The sequence below is a fragment of the Triturus cristatus genome, chromosome 4_1 (genome assembly GCF_964204655.1).
Source record: "Triturus cristatus chromosome 4_1, aTriCri1.1, whole genome shotgun sequence".
NCBI lineage: Eukaryota > Metazoa > Chordata > Amphibia > Caudata > Salamandridae > Triturus > Triturus cristatus.
This window is the reverse complement of record NC_140585.1, coordinates 550,933,254-550,949,847: the sequence shown is the minus strand read 5'-3', so window position 1 is coordinate 550,949,847 and position 16,594 is coordinate 550,933,254. Positions and strand designations below refer to the sequence as shown.

The 16,594-nt window shown below is 43.1% G+C and overlaps 1 protein-coding gene across 1 annotated transcript in view; it reads right to left on the bottom strand.

The window, feature by feature from the left end:
* Window positions 1–16,594, bottom strand: part of DHTKD1 (dehydrogenase E1 and transketolase domain containing 1) — a 1,328,309-nt gene that overhangs the window by 1,155,835 nt on the left and 155,880 nt on the right. The window contains exon 4 of the mRNA XM_085652869.1: window positions 14,017–14,211. Coding sequence (XP_085508995.1) covers window positions 14,017–14,211 — 195 coding nt within the window. The remainder of the gene's footprint in view (window positions 1–14,016; window positions 14,212–16,594) is intronic.

Below are 16,594 nucleotides of genomic sequence, written 5' to 3'. Positions count from 1 at the left end.
CACCCAGTGTGTCTCCTTATAGTACTGTAATCATTTAGTCAGTTAGCATGTAGTCTTTTAGTGAGGTAGGCATTAGGGCATGAACTGCTTCAAAGTAGTATGCACTATGCATGTAGTGTTTTAACGATCGTCATACTTGTGGTTCAGGGCTATAGTTTCTTAGTCAGTTTTTATATAAAATGTGTTTGTACAGTAATGGAATAGTATAAATTTGAAAGTTATTAATATACATGTATTTGTGATTCTTTTTTACAGATACAGAACAGGAGTGTTTCTCATCTGTTTGCACTCTTCTCGTGCAAGATTGTTTGGATGAAGGGTCATTAGGCGTTTCATTATACTTGCTGTGCCGCACGAGTATTTTTTGTTAGGATCCCCTTGTAACAGAACTCTTTGGCAAATCTTGCGAATGAAGAAGGTGACATTGGTCTTTGTTTGCCCCTTGGAAAAAATTAAAAATTTCTTCACCACTGATGAAAAACGTTGTGGGCGTGGTGCCTTCTGCAAAAACAATTCCTCAGATTCGGTAAATATTTTAAAGCGGCAACATTTACAGTTTTTGTAAGTTAAACTTATAAAATTTTGTTAGCTGTATACATTTTATATATCTGTGATTTGTCTCTTGTGGTATTTTGTTAAGAATACCATGTTGTTGTTTTTTTAACAATCTTTTTGATTTTCCAGGTCTGTCGTTTGTTGTTTTGTATTATTGTTGTTACATTTTGTTTATTAGTTTATTGTTTATATTTATATTAATAAAAATATAAAGTTTGAAAATAGTTTATCGTTTATGTATTTATTAATATAAAAAACAAAGTTTGGAAAAAAAATAATAATATTTTTGGTTGTTCTCTTAACTGCTGTGTGACTCTTTCTTGTTCTTATTTGATGAAGTCCACCATGGTGTTAAATTTTGGGGCACTTATCGCTGAAATACTAGTGATATCTGCAGTTTGCACCAACTTCTGAATAGTGTGTTAGATTTATCTCAACTTTACTTCCGTTAAAGTGCTGATAATGAAATGGAGAGTAGCCGTTCCCGTGCAAAACGACATGAGGTGCACCTTTGCGATTTATCCTAAATACTAAAATCCTGTATTGTATTGCACTGAGATATTGGCTGCACTTACAGTGTACACACGAAATCTATTAAGAAATCTCAATGTATTTATATTGATTGGGTATAGTGCGTCAGGTGCTGGATCTTGACGAGATACACTGCTCAGTTCGTATATTGTTCTGCATACGAAAAAAATCACATCACAACTTTCACACTAATTGCAATGCGAAACAAATTCCGCCGATAAGACACGTTAGCATCAGGGATTTTACACCTGCTTTCTGCTGGTGTTAAGCAGGACAACTACCTGCACCATGAAAGGGAACACAGCCAAGAGCCACACCAGAACACCCACAGGTGCCATAGAGTCAATGAGCATGATACAGGGATACCGATGAGGGCCAGAGGACTCATCTCAACAACCCCAGGACCGCCAATGCCCCCCCAAACCCATATCTTAGTAAGTGTGTCCCTGTGGTCATTGTCTTAGCATGATAGGCACGAGCCCTGCAACATCACAGTGTGCTGTCACCTCAGCGTTGGCAGTGAGCCTGGATGTGTAGCTACGTACGCATCCTCCTGCATGCACAACTGGCGTGTGCTGGTCTGGGGTTCACAGGTCAGTGGAGGGGTGTGCCTATCCGGCAAGGGGAACGGGGTGTCTCGGACATGTCCGTGTACAGGAAGTGCGGTAAGTGTGTCTCTGTGTTCTGGTGTGGCCTGTTACAAGAGCCGCAGCAGTCGATGTTGTAAAGTGGCATGTACCACCTCCAAACGGCACTGTGATGTTGTTGTTGGAATGTAGCAGGACATGCGCAAATAGGCATTACAATGGCGTGCTGTACGAGTGCACGAGATACAACAGCTCACCGTACAAAAGTGTGGGGGCTCGTGGGAGGGAGGAGCAGACGTTTGGCAACATAACACACAGTGAACTAGACCATGTGCCACATGCTGGGCATCTCATCCATGATGACCACGGTCGCAGACATCCCACAACACCAACGACTGGCCTTTGTACACATCCTGTATGAATGCAGCGTGGTTTTCACTTCTATGCTCGTTCAGTGGTGTGATGTTGGCGGGTTGTGTGACTTGTGCTCCTTGTTGGTGTGTTTCATTTTGGCCATTGTTTGTCTATACTTGTGCTGTACTTAATTGTGCATGTGTGCCATTCTGCCCATCTCCCCTCATCCCTCCACTCCCTGCTTCTTCCTCTTCCTGGTGCTGTTGTGTCTATAATTTTGTTGCTGCACACATAAATACATGTAAAAAATAAATTAGAATAGTTCCTTGATTCTTTTAGGTTTCAAAACTTCTCTATTGGTTTCTTTTTAATTTTCCATATGAACCGTTTTTTAAATATTCAACAACACATAGGAGTCAGAAGTGCAACGTATTCTATCAACACACTTTCTAGAACATTCTACAACACGTGCAGGTTAAAAGTTCATCAATTTTTTAAAACTTTACAAATTTTTTTGTAACATTTTCTTGAACATTTAATGACACGTGCAGGTTAAAATTTGACGATTGTTTTAAGTTCGAACAGTGCCTTCCAAATGCAAGTAGCAGGTGTGGTTGAGCTGAGCAAATTTTATCTATGATATGTACTCCATGTTGAAACTGCTTTTTCTTAACCAATCACAAAGATGCTTTTCCACAAAACTAATGTGCACCCTACTTTTAAAAAAGAATGCTTTTCATGATATCTTCAGAGATAAGTTATAGATAGGAATTAGCATTTAAAAAACCTTTGAAATTCACTGAAAAAAACAAAGGTTTCAGGGGCATTATAGTTAGGAATTGGCATTTAAAAAACCTTAGAAATTCACTGAAAAAACCATAGGTTTCAGGGGTGTTATAGTTAGCTGGACATTTCCCTCGTACAAAACCCTAGAAATTCCCCTGTTATAGTTAGTTCAGCTAACTATAACTCGCGCCCCCGCAATGCACTGCTGATGACGTCACATATTACATCACTCATGACATGGTCAGTGACATCACTGATGACATCTCAAATGACATCACTGATGACATCACTGATGACATCACTGATGACATCATCCATGTGATAAATTAGTGCATCTTCTCACACCCTAATATAACCTTTGATACACCGACTCAAAATTTCAGACGGCCATTTTGACAACCATAGATTCTCCAATACCAATAACTACTCACCCACTCATTGACTTTTAGGTCTACATACATCTCCACTCACTCACCTGTACAGTCACTCATACTTACAGTCACTCTGTGCATTTATACACCTATATAGACACTCACACACCGCCAATCATCCATTGAGGTACTGATACATCTAGTCAGTCATGCAAATAATTAATCACAGTAAATTTTACTCACCTAAACAGTTAAAAACACTCAAGTTCACTTACTCATAAAAATACTAACAAATTCTGTGTCTTCCTGCAGAAAAACAAACAGCACATGGCACAGATATCCTTGCACTATGGCGCATACAGCCACTCCCAAAATCACACACTCTCACATATAGATAATTATATACTCTTACACACATATACACTGCGTTTCACATATGTAGTTACTGACACATGTACAACTGAGATATACATTCAATCACTAACACACCCATACATACACTCACCCAACCATACAGTCCATCACAGATGCACTCTTAAAAACATGCACCCACTGAATCACTCACTCACACATCTAGTCACAGAGTCACACACACCCTACCCACACAAACACTCAGGCACCCAAACAGATACTCAGACAACCAATCAATAACCCATATAGACACTCCTATAGCTATTCACAAAACCATACAGCCACGTATACACCAACACACAGACACATACAGACATTCACACAGTTTAGTCACTAGTCTGCAGTAAGATCCATTTAATGACTCGCTTATAGACTCAGTTACGCACCTAGAAAATCATCCATTCACACACTTGTACACCCACTTATTTTTCAACAGGCCTTTCCCTATATATATTAAACATAATAAAACTGTTCAGAAACACATACTCAATGGATGATGTCATCAGTGATGTCATCAGTGATGTCATTTGAGATGTCATCAGTGATGTCATCAGTGATGTCACTGACCATGTCATGAGTGATGTAATATGTGACGTCTTCAGCAGTGCATTGCGGGGGCGCGAGTTACAGTTAGCTGAACTAACTAGAACAGGGGAATTTCTAGGGATTTGTACGAGGGAAATGTCCAGCTAACTATAACACCCCTGAAACCTATGGTTTTTTCAGTGAATATATATATATATATATATATATATATATATATATATATATACACACACATATACACACATATATATATATATATATATATACATATATACATTCACTGAAAAAACCATAGGTTTCACACATGTTATAGTTAGCGGAAATTTTACTGATAAAAAACCAATGAAATTGCCCAGTTATAGTTAGTGCTGGCAACTATAACTCACGCGACCGCAATCCTCTGCTGATGCTAATACTGTATTTAGACACTTATTTGCCCATGTCTTCTTCCATACATTTTTAGCTATACATATATTACAAATATTTTTTTTTCATAAAGACACATATGTCATCAGCAGAAGATTGCGGTCGCGTGAGTTATAGTTGCCAGCACTAACTATAACGGGGCAATTTCATTGGTTTTTTATCAGTAAAATTTCCGCTAACTATAACATGTGTGAAACCTATGGTTTTTTCAGTGAATTTGCAAGGTTTTTTAAATGCTAATTCCTAACTATAACGTGTGTGAAACCTATGGTTTTTTCAGTGAATTTGTACGGTTTTTTAAATGCTAAGTTACTTTACGCCATTCGTGGCGTGCGCGCCCACTTAACGCTGTTCGTTCCGTGCGCGCACGGTGCGCTTCGCGCACCGTGCGCGCACAGTGAGCACGCGGTGCGCTTTGCGCACCGCGCACCCACTTTACGCAGTTAGTGCCGTGCCCACGTTACGCTAGATGGGCCATGTACGCACGATGCGCTTCGCGCACCGTGCGCACATGGAGGACATATTATGCGCTTCCTTGTGATAGGTAATCTGTTGAAATTTTTTGGGGAAATGCTGTAATCAAATAAGCCACGCACAAATGGTGGCCTTCGGCCACCATTTGCACACGGGGTGGAGAAAGTGTGGATTTTTTTTTTTAATAATTTTTTACCGTACGCGTACGGTAAGCGTACGGTAAGCGTAATCGGCGAAATTGCCGAAAAAAAAATAAAACCGTTTTTGCTCTTGGGGGATGTTTGGGGACTCCCTCAACATGACTATGTGGGAGGGAGTTGTCAAAACAGCCCCGTAACATGTTTTTGGGCATCATGTTTGATAAATAACACTCAGTGCGAGAGACAAAATGGCGGACGCCGCTTCCTGATTTCGGCCGATTCGAATGTTTACTAAGATCTAAGAGCCAATCAGAATCGCGCTCGCGCACGCCACCATACGCGTACGGTAAGCGTACGGTAAGCGTACCGTAAGCGGGCTCAGATATATATATTGATTTAAAGGCTATTTTCTCAGAATCTACTGAACAGATTTACACCAAACCTACAAAAGGCACTTCCTTGACCTAGGGACTACCTCTCTGCCAAATTTCTAGTAATTCTGTTCAGCCGTTCGGGCTGTAGCTCTGTCTAAAGGTCCTATGGAAAAATGCATGGGAAAAACGCGTTTTGGGACCCCCCTTTTATCTCAGCCCCCGCTTGACGAATCCCCCCGAGACTTTCAGGGTAGGAGCGGAGCGTAGCGCCCCACCTATTTTGAGAAATTCGCGAGGATTCATCGACCGGCGCCAAAGTTATTCAAAATAGAATGTTGCGGATTTCCTATGGAAAAGGGGTCCTAACTATAACTACCTACTGGCGACCGCCAGTAGGTAATACATACATACACACACATAATTATATATACATTATTCCGGCTGCAAAGCCATAAAACGTTTACAGACATAAAAACAAATATAAGCAAACTTTATACAATATTCCTTATTGCACAGCTTAAGAAAAGAAAAACAATAAATTAAAAATAAGAGGGTAGTTATTCTGATTACAGTTCATATCACTACTATATGCAAATAGTTTTGCTAGTAATTTTGGTGCCACTTCACAAACCTCCACAAAAATTTCCAAAAAGTTTCTCTTTATAGCCTATTATGTGCATGGAAAGATTTGGGGTGACCCATCAAGCGGGGGCTGAAAGAAAGGGTGGGGGGGGTTTGGCAAAACGCAAAATCCCCATGCATTTTCCATAAACTTCAGGCAACACTACCGCAAAAATTGCTGATCAGAATTACACCAAATTTGGCAGGAAGCTAGATCCTCGTCCAGAAAGCATGCTTTCTGTGATTTAGTATAAATCTGTTCAGTAGTTTAGTGAGATATTGAACTCAAAACATATTTACATATCTGGACAGTTGGGTTTGAGAGACTCTTGCAAGCTCTGTGGGGGAAGTCACACATGGACCCACACCAAAGGACAAAATTATTTTTTTATTAAAAATAAAAGTCACAATCCTACGGGGCTCCAGTCGGATTGAGAGTATAAAAAAAGATTTGAATGTCCATCGATGTTTATTTATGTTATTATGTGGAGGGGGGCATTTCGTTCACTTCCCGAACCACAGATGGACCAGAGGGCCCCTTTTGCGGGGCCAAGTATTATTATTATTATTGAATTTATAAGGCGCAACAGCTACCCAAAAAGGGTTTCCCGGCGCCGACAAAGACCAAAAAGAAGGAGAGACAGCTTATTTATTTACTGATTGAAAAGCCATGTCTTGGGGGGAGGAGCCAAGATGGCCGACGGGTCGGACGCCTGAGCTCCCGGCTCCGTGGACCGTCCGGCTTCTTTTGTTAATCCTGATTAATTCTCCTGACCTGCGCCGCCCAGCCGCCGCGGATTACCGGCATTGAAGTGACTGGCGTTCTCCTGACACCTTTGTCGGCGGGTTTGGTGGCTGACTCGGTGTCTACTACGACCTCCGGTGCTCCCACGGGTCCCTGCGTAGATGGCCGCCGCTGGACGCCGAGGGATGTGGACGGGGTGCTGAGCTGGAATACTGCGGGTGATCGCGGGGGAGGAAATGCTGGCCGGGCGACTGGAGTCAGACCCTTACGTCCGGGTCGGACTCCCCCGAGCGCCGGCAGTGGTGTGAACGACGTCGGAGCCCCCTAATGCTAGCTCTCCTCCGCCACCCTGAAGACAAGCGAGCGGACTCCATTTTGTAGCGTCTTCCTGCGGCGAACGGCCGGTTCTCGCGGTGGCCGTGGGGCGCTCTCGCCCGGTGCAGCTCCCGAGTGGAACACAACGCTTTTCCGGTGTCTACATCCTCGGATCATAGTCATTTTTGTCCCGTCACTAATGCCCGCAGTGGAGATGACAATGGCGTCTGCTCTTCTTGCTGAGACGCTGGCTGACCCGGGACTCGCAGTGTCTGCGCGCCCATGTGCCGCATCGGAGGAACAGCGGGATAGTGCGGACCGATGCTTGGTACAGAGGGACCCGACCTGTGGGGATGTATTGGCCGCCCTTGTGGCGTTACAAGTGGCAATGCAGAGTACTTGCCAGGCGCTGACCCGGAGAATCGATGAGGCACTGGTTGCAACGGGACGTTCCCGGCTGGAGGATCCCCCGCCGCCCCTGTTTTCTCCTGGAGGTGAAACAATGTCGCAGAGTGGGGGGCCGGTGGTGCGGAGTCCTCCTGGCTACAATGTAACGCGTCAACCCATCGACACGGATACAGTTGCAGGGACACCCTTCACTTTGAACGTTGTGACTCTGCCTACGAACTACCTGCTGAGACCTAGCCTTTCGCTTCCCTTGCCAGATGTTACCCTGAAAGCACCTATCGCTCGAGCCTCTGTGGCATGTTACTGCTGCGTTTGGGACCCTGTGGTACGATACGTCTTCATTGTCCCCTTTCCTCGAGAGCGGCCATCTTGTCTCTTTGTCCTGGCTGAAGGTGACTCGCAGCAATGGACGGGCCTGAATCATATCTGCCGGTCCGGACAGGGGTGATGGCAGGCCGGTTGTCGCTTTGGTTGGATCGGCATACGGGGCCCTGGACTGATACACGTTTTGTAATTTTGGATGAGTAGCCTTTAATGATCAGTTTTTGTTACATGTCGCTGTGATTTCGCCTCCTGTTTCCTTCTTCTGCCGGGGGGAGGACTTGTGAAGTGCTGAAGTGCTGGGTGTTATTGAATCGGGACCACCGGGTTTACGTGGGTCTTTTGATACTGTACTGTACAAGGCGCAGGATGTATGAGCGGCGCGGGAGTCCGGGAGTTCGGCAGTGTGGTGGGCTCCTCCCCGCTTTATGGTCTTTTTTCCTTTCTTCTTTCCTTAATTCTATATTTCGGGTTCCTATGGGGCGACAGACACGTAGCTAGGGGGGGGGTAGGCCATAGCCTCGGCATGCGTGTAGGGTGGGGGGTCTTCTTCGATACGTTTTTTGTTACTATGGGCCTTCTTTTTCTTTCTTCTGTCCTTTTCCTACTTCTCTTTCTAGGGTCAGTGGGGGGGAATGGTGTTAGGAGGGTAGCGGCTGGGAGGCACATTTCGCTGCGTATCTATATCCTGGTATTATAGTTTCGTGCCGCCATTTTAGATATGTTCACTGTTAGTTGACTCTCCTGTTGGATGTTACCCATTTATCGTATGTTCGTCTGTTCTGTGCACTGATCCGTTCTAGCTCTGTATCTCCTTAACTTTAAAATTTTTTTAAATTAACCTTACTGTCTCCTGCCACTCAGTGCACGTGGATTTTGCAACATAGGTCGTATGCTTTTAGGTGCTGCCGTGCCACCGAGTGGACGTATACTTTGCTATCAAGCATCAGAAGTGTCGAGGCCGGCCGGATGGTTGTAGGCCCGTATTTGTCTTGTACACAGTGCTAAAATAAAGGTTTTAAAAAAAAAAAAAAAAAAAAAAAAAGAAAAGCCATGTCTTGAAGGATTTATGAAATAGCGTGTAGACCGTTTTGTGCCGGATAGCTATAGGAAGTGCATTCCACAAGGAGGGACCAAGATATGCAAATGATCTAACTCCCATTCGAGACCATCTGATTCTCGGCACAGAAAATTTCACGTGGGTGGAAGAGCGAAGACACCGAGAGGGCGCATAAGGGCTGACCAGAGACTGCAGGTATTGAGGGGCGACTCCTGCTTTGATTTTAAACATAAAGCTAAGGGCTTTGAACTTGATTTTGTTCTTTACCCTGAGCCAATGGAGGTCCCGCAAATGACTAGAGACAGAGGCGAATCTAGGGACCCTACAAAGTAGTCTGGCCACGGTGTTTTGCACCATCTGCAGTCTGTGAGTCACTTCCTTGTTGGATCCAAGGTAGAGAATGCTCCCGTAGTCCAGTCTCGAAGTAATAAGAGCATGGACTACTGTATCAAAAACTAAAAAGGGGCGGGGGCATGCAGCATCCCTTGCGGAGCCTTAAGAGGCCCATTGGACCCTATCCCTAAGGGCCAAAATATATGATAATAGGGAAGGTGTCCCCTCCCTGAGCACAAAAGGGCTCCAGAGACCTCAATTCCTGGGGAGAAAATCTTTACATTCAGGGGAGGGGAGTGTGCAGCCCGCCACCCCAAGCCCAAATGAGCCCCTGGCACCCAATCCTTCAGGCCCACAGATTAACTAGAGGGGAGGGGCGTGCAAAACCCCTGTCCCCGAGCCTTAAAAGGCCCCTTGAACCACATCCCCCGAGGCCTAAATATATGAAAATAGGGAAGGGGGGCATGTGGCCCCTGGGGACCCCAACCTTTGGAGCGAAAAACTTTACATTTATGGGCGGGGAGAGTGCGGCACCCTTGCCCAAACCCAAATGGGCCCCGTGGCCCCATCCACCGAGGCCAAAGATTAACTAAAGCGGAGGGGGTGCATGGTCCACCTTCCTTAGACTTAGGAGGCTCCTTGGACCCCATCCCTGGGGGCAAAATATATGGCAATAGGGAAGGTGGGACGTGTGCCCCCCTCCCTGAGCATAAATGTGCCCCATGGACGCCAACCTCTGGTGCAAAAATCTTTACATTATAGGGAGGAGGTGAGTGAGGTCCCCCTCCCTAAGCCCAAATGTGCCCAGGGACTTAATTTACTGGGACTAAAGATTAACTAGAAGGGACGGGTGTGCCCGATCCCCATTCCCAATCCTTAACAGGCCACAGGGACCACATTCTCCGGGACTGGCTCTTTAACTGTGTCCCAGGGAGCCCACCAGGGCACACAGTACTTTTACCTGACCAAAGGACCACGGGCAGAGAAATAAGTGTGACCCACCTGATGGGAGCTTTAAAAATGCTGCAGCCAGGTGGGAGCAAACTTGTGGGCAGGGAAAATGTGATTACTCCAGCACGGCAGAAGCAGCTGCTCCTGCCAGGCAGGAGTAATGCTAGCTCCAATGCTGGAACTGGCAAAGGCCACAGAGGCCATGGGCTCCCCCTCAGACCCAGCAATGTTATTTGGCCCCGTGGGATTGGGTCTCCGGGGCACATTTATTTATTTTATTTATTTAGTGTTTTATATAGCGCGAATATGACTCTAATAGGGTATCAGAGTGCTTTAAATTTACATATCTTTCAACTTATGCCATGCAGTTTCAGTAAACCTAATCAGTGTACAGCAAGTTACTAGAAACAGTTATGCTACAAATAAATAAATTAATTGTACATTGATTTGTGAGAGAAACGTTTGTGCTTGACAATCATATTTACAAGACCAAAATGATGTTAGTGGATGATGTGTGGTAGCATGTGTATTGAACAAGAAGGGCCTCTGATCATGTCAAGTCTGTGGGAGTTATGGAAGGAATTTGCTCATAAAAAAGGGTTTGGCTGCATTTTTAAAAGCAGCGATGGACGAAATTTTTCTTATGTTGGGGGGAGAGCGTTCCAAATTCTTGGTGCTGCGCCAGAGAAAGCTCGGTCTTAAGTTCTTTTCTTTGGAAATAGGGCCAGTTTCAGTAATAGATCTCCATGACTCCGGGAAACCCGGCATCCTCCGGATAGAGTGATTTTCTGGGCTAGGTACATTGGTGTATAGTAGTGTATTGCTTTGTGAGTGATACATGCCATTTTTAGTTGTATTCTTGCTTCGTAGGGCAGCCAGTTGAGCACTTTCAGATGAGGGGTGATGCGGTTGAATTTTTTGGGTCCAGTTATAAGTCTTGTGACCGCATTGAGACAGGCTTTTAGTCGTGCTGTTGAAATCTTAGCAAGACCGGCTAGTGTTGTGCAACCGTACTCAATCCTCTAAATGACTTGTGCCTGGACTGCTGTTTTAAGGTCTGGGTTATTTATGAAAGGTTTCAGTTTTCTTAAGTAGCTTAGGTGGAAGCTGATGAGTTTGGTCCATTCCACGATATACGTAGCACTTTTCTGGGGGAAAAATCAGATTGAATTCAGTTTTATGCGGGGTAAGCTTGAGGTGATTACTAGTTAGCCAAAGGACAGTTCCCTTTAATGCCTGGTTCATGATACCGATCTCTGCTATTGGTGTGATCTTTTGATGTATAGCTGTGTATCATCAGCGTACATGTGGAAGGAGATGTTTCCTTGCTGTAAGAAATCTGTGAGTGTCTCTACCTACAAATTGAATAGAGCAGGGGATAGTGTTGAGCCCTGTAGTACTCTAATAACATTTATTGATGAAGCAGATAGTGTTTGGTTCACTATGAATTTTTGCGATCTGTTTTCTAAGAACGAACTAAACCACTTTAGGACTATACCCTCTAAGCCCATCCTTTTTTTCAAGCGATCTAGTATATTGGTATGGTTTACAGAGTCGAATCCCGATGAAAGGTCAAGCAGGATTAGGAGACAGGTTTAGTTGCAGTCAAGGGCAAGTAGAGCATTGTCCACGATGTGCAGAATTGCTGTTTCAGTACAATGGTTTGGTCTAAATCCTGATTGGAAGTCATTCAGCAGATTGGAGTGACTTGCCCTGTTTTTAGGCTGTGGAGTGAGGCTTGCGATAACGAAGCGGTAATAATCTTTATCCATGAGGGGATGAGCAGATGGTTTATTGTGGACCAACAATTTGCAGGAAGAGGATCGTTGAAGTGATTGTTTGGTTTTATGGCCGAGATAATCTTTGCAATATCTATGTCAATGAAAGGCTTGAATTCTGACCATAAAGCATTATTTTTAGGCAATTCCAGCGCTGGTTGAATTCAATGTTTGGCTTGGGTGTTTTTTTTTTGTTTTGTTTTTTAATTTAAATGTGTTTATTGGTTAACATCATCATTATGCACTTGAGACGGACAACACGTTTCTGGCTTACACAACTTCCCTATCTAGAGAATCAGTAAACACGATCACATGTTATATACAAACTGCACTTTCTGTTTGTTTATGCATTCCCAATTCCACCATTGGGGATACTACAGGCTCCCCTCGATAATTATTCCATTTTGACCACTTACGGTCCCATTTTTTAAGGCACCCCCTTGCTACAAAAACCTCTGTTTCCGCCAGCATGCATCTGTCTAGCTCTTTCACCCATGTGCGGACCCGTGGTGCAGTTACTCCCCCCCCACCCTCTCGCAATCTCCCGTTTAACTAATGTGTATCCTAGCGTCGTGAATTGTTTTTCCGCTTCCGTTAGGTCAGTTGCCTCCCATATATTCAATAGTTCCAGTTGCGGCGTTAAGACAATCTCCTTATGTAAGGCCTTCTGCAAATGTTCCGAGGCCTCCTCCCATAGGACACGTATCATAGGGCAGCTCCACAAAATGTGGACAAAATAAGCACACCACATAGGCTGTGTGGGTCTGAGGTTAGCTTTTTTGCGAAGAAGGGGCACTTAATAAAACGTGAAGGCATCCTAACAATAAAATTGATGATTTCATTAGAAAAACAATTTTACTCAATAGATGTGATTTGTAGACATTTAATAAAGTAGTAAAACAGTTTCATGAGAGAAAATCTCTATAAAAACATAACTGTGAAAACCTCCAGTTATTCTAGAATCTCTCTCTTGAGCTGAAAAAGTGCTAAACAAGTGTGGGAAGGAAAGCAAACTGCATCAAGGATAGTGGAAGCTTCTGAATTCTGAAATTGACAGCAGTGGTTTCATCACAGCTTTGTAATTTGCGTCTGTAAGAGTCAACTTTTCTCTCAATACAAATTGCACTTGGTTTTATATTTCAAATGCTGCGATGTAGTTTTAAATGGACTTGTTTGAGAATACATCAGTCTACAATTGGATGGAATCGGGTAGGTCTCCGAAGGGTGCTGTACCTCATATGAATAATGGCACCTAGTGTACTTAACTCTATGGACAGATATTGCATTTGAAATGTTTTGGGTTTCACACACACAGTAGGGAGTTATTCTGTTGTTTAATGAAGATCCTATGATGTAGGAATTTAAATTACGCTTGGGACTCTATATTTGTTGGCCAATTACAAGTGTTACTAGTTTTATCACTGTAAACAAAGGGAAATGTCCATGTTTTTTTAAACACCCACTTAGTGTAAAAACACTGCCAGGAAATAATTAATTGTACTTTCGTTATAACTGAACAATGCATTTTTGCTCTCTTAGAAGTAGTTGTTTGATTTTTTGTTTTATAACGAATAAGGAAAATTAACATTGACAACACAGTTTGATTATTGTATGAATTACATGTTTGACTGTATTATGCTAATCTAAATAAATATTTGTGAATGCATAAATGAAATAGTTATGTCATTCATCTAAGGAGATCTAGGGCAACAATAAGCTCATTTAAATCTACAAAGAAGTCAACTGTCCCAATTATGATAACATGCCTACGAAATTAAGAGCAAGTTAGTATGAACTAATAAAGGTGATGGAAATGTCCATCTTGTAAGCATGAAGATTTGCTAGCATAGGTCGAAAATATGCATTGCCCTATCAATGTGATTTTATCTTTAAGCTCTCCCTTTCAATTAAAAAAGACTGCAAACATACCTCAGGTGGGAACTGAAGGAGGCCTGTCAGCAGGTTTAGTCGTCCTCTATGAGGCATTCCAAGGATCACGTCAGTAACACCACTGAGAGCACACATTCGTAAGAGTTCATGGAAGAAACCCATCATGCTTTCTGCCCCTTCACCACCATACCGCTTTACTGTCGCAAATTTCTTGGCCAGGAAATAGTCAAACTCCTGCAAAATAAAAAAATACATATTTATTTTACAGAGGATTAATACCACCATTGGAATTATGGTTACAGCTCAAATTTTAGGTGTAACACATTTTTATTGAGGGCTTTCCCAATATAGGTAAAGAAAGACCCATTCTGGTGACTTAACAATGTTTGTACTACATCTTTTTGATCACTGCTTGAAAGTTGAATCCCCATTTCTTCCGAACTGTTCTGTGATCATACCCACCTCATGCAAAATGAAAACAACCAAATTACACTAAAATCTTTTCAGCCATAACATTTCTTTCATGAGCCAGAGTGCAGTAACGCATAGTGATAGCTCCTTTTCAGGGGCTCCAGGTGTAGCCCTACCTTCTTTCGAAAGCAACAACTGCTAATTATTTAACTGATGTTTTCATGGAAACACAACGTTCATGTTTTCATATACAGTGCCAGTTAACAGGTCAGCCCTCTCGGCCGCATAGCCAAGCTCCTGATGACAGGAGGAGGAGGCACGATCCATCTACAGAATGCTGTTAAAAACACAACAGGTGTCTGAGGGGTAAAGTTCAATTACGATCCTCTCACACAGGCACAATCTATTTTGTGTGTGTGTGTGTGTGTGATAAAGAGAGAGTGAGAACTAGTTACTATGAGTACTTTTATGTGAGTGATAGTGAGTGGGGGTGAGTATGAGGGAGAATGGCGGTGTGAGAGAATGCAAGTTAGAGTGAGTGAGGGGAAGAGTGATTATGAGAGAGTGTGTGAGTAAAAGGGAGTTTGTTAGCTTGTTTTATGATTCTGAGTTTTCCACTGGCCTTGCCATACTCCATATAATTCAGAGCATATGATGGCACCCAAGTTAATATGCTCCTGCTAGCATATTGGAGGTAATTCTTGCCATAAAGAAGGGCAAAATGCAGGCTCTGACATAATAGAAGTAATTCTGGGCATAGAGGCCCCTCTGAAAAATGATGGTGCTTGCATACTGGAGGAAATTCGGAACATGCAGCACCCGTGGCATAATGCTGGTGCTGGGACACTGGATGTAATTCTTGGCACAAAGGAGGGAACCCAAGGCAAAATGCTAATGCGGGAATATTGGAGGTAATTATTTGCCTCAGAGAGGGAAGCCATGGCATATTGGTACGGAGGGTGCGGGTCGAGGGGAGCAAACCATGATAAAATGGCAGGTCTGAAATACTTGAGGTACATTTTGACACTGAATATGGGCAGGGTAAACGTCAAATTTCTGGTAGTGAAATACTGTATGTAATTCTTGGCATAAGTGGGTAACCTTAACAAATTGCTGGCATTATCCCAGTGAAGGTACATTTTTAAGCATATGGGTTATTGCCAAGATAATTAAAACAAATTTGGATAAACCCTTGGCACGTATTATGCCTCACCATCTGGGACAATAGAAAATACATAAAATACAATGTCACCAAAGAGGAGAAACAAGCACTAGAATCACTGAGGGTAACTGATGCGATTGTTATCTAAGCAGTGGATAAGGAGGTGCTGTTGTGTTCCAAAATAAAAGGGACTAAATCGCGAAGATCCATCATCAGTTGGGTTGTCAAGGAAGTTATACACAACTGAACAAAGATCCTACCCAAGATGTAGCAGAGCTCATCCATCAGCTCACACTAAAGGCATTGGAAGAAGGCTTCCTAAGTGAACCTGAGTTAAATTTCCTAAATAAAAAACACCCCAGGGTACCCACGATCTACACTCTCCCAAAAATTCATAAAAACCTTAAGGATCCACCAGGGAAACAGATTATTTCAGGTTGCGGTTCTATTCTGGAATTTCTGAACAAGTTTATTGATAGTTTTCTGCAACCTTGGGTGATGGAAACTAAATCCTACATGTGGGACACTATGCACATTATCGAGATGGTGGAGAACCAACCATTCGACATTACTACACAGTTCCTAGTGACACTGGACGTTACGTCCCTGTATACTAGAATCCCACAGGATCAGGGAATGGAATGTATAAGTGGAGTGCAGGGAAGATGACTAACTTCACAATGGATCCCCACTGACTTCCTGGTTGAACTACTGGAAACTGCAATGACCAAGAATTATTTTGTATTTCAGAACTAATACTACTTTCAATGCAAGGGAATAGCAATGGGGCGGGATTCGCTCCCAGTTTAGCAAATCTTTTTATGGATAAAAACGAAGACATTCATACAGTCCAGATAATCCATTTATTGATAATATCACAACATAGAAATGTTATATTGATGATGTTCTGATGTTTTAGACTGGGACAGAGTGAAGCCTGATTGACTTTCGGATATGGTTGAATGGAAGATCATCAGACATCTAATTCACCATGACCCATGAGAGGGAGAATATCTGCTTCTTGGATCTCTCACTGAGAGTTGA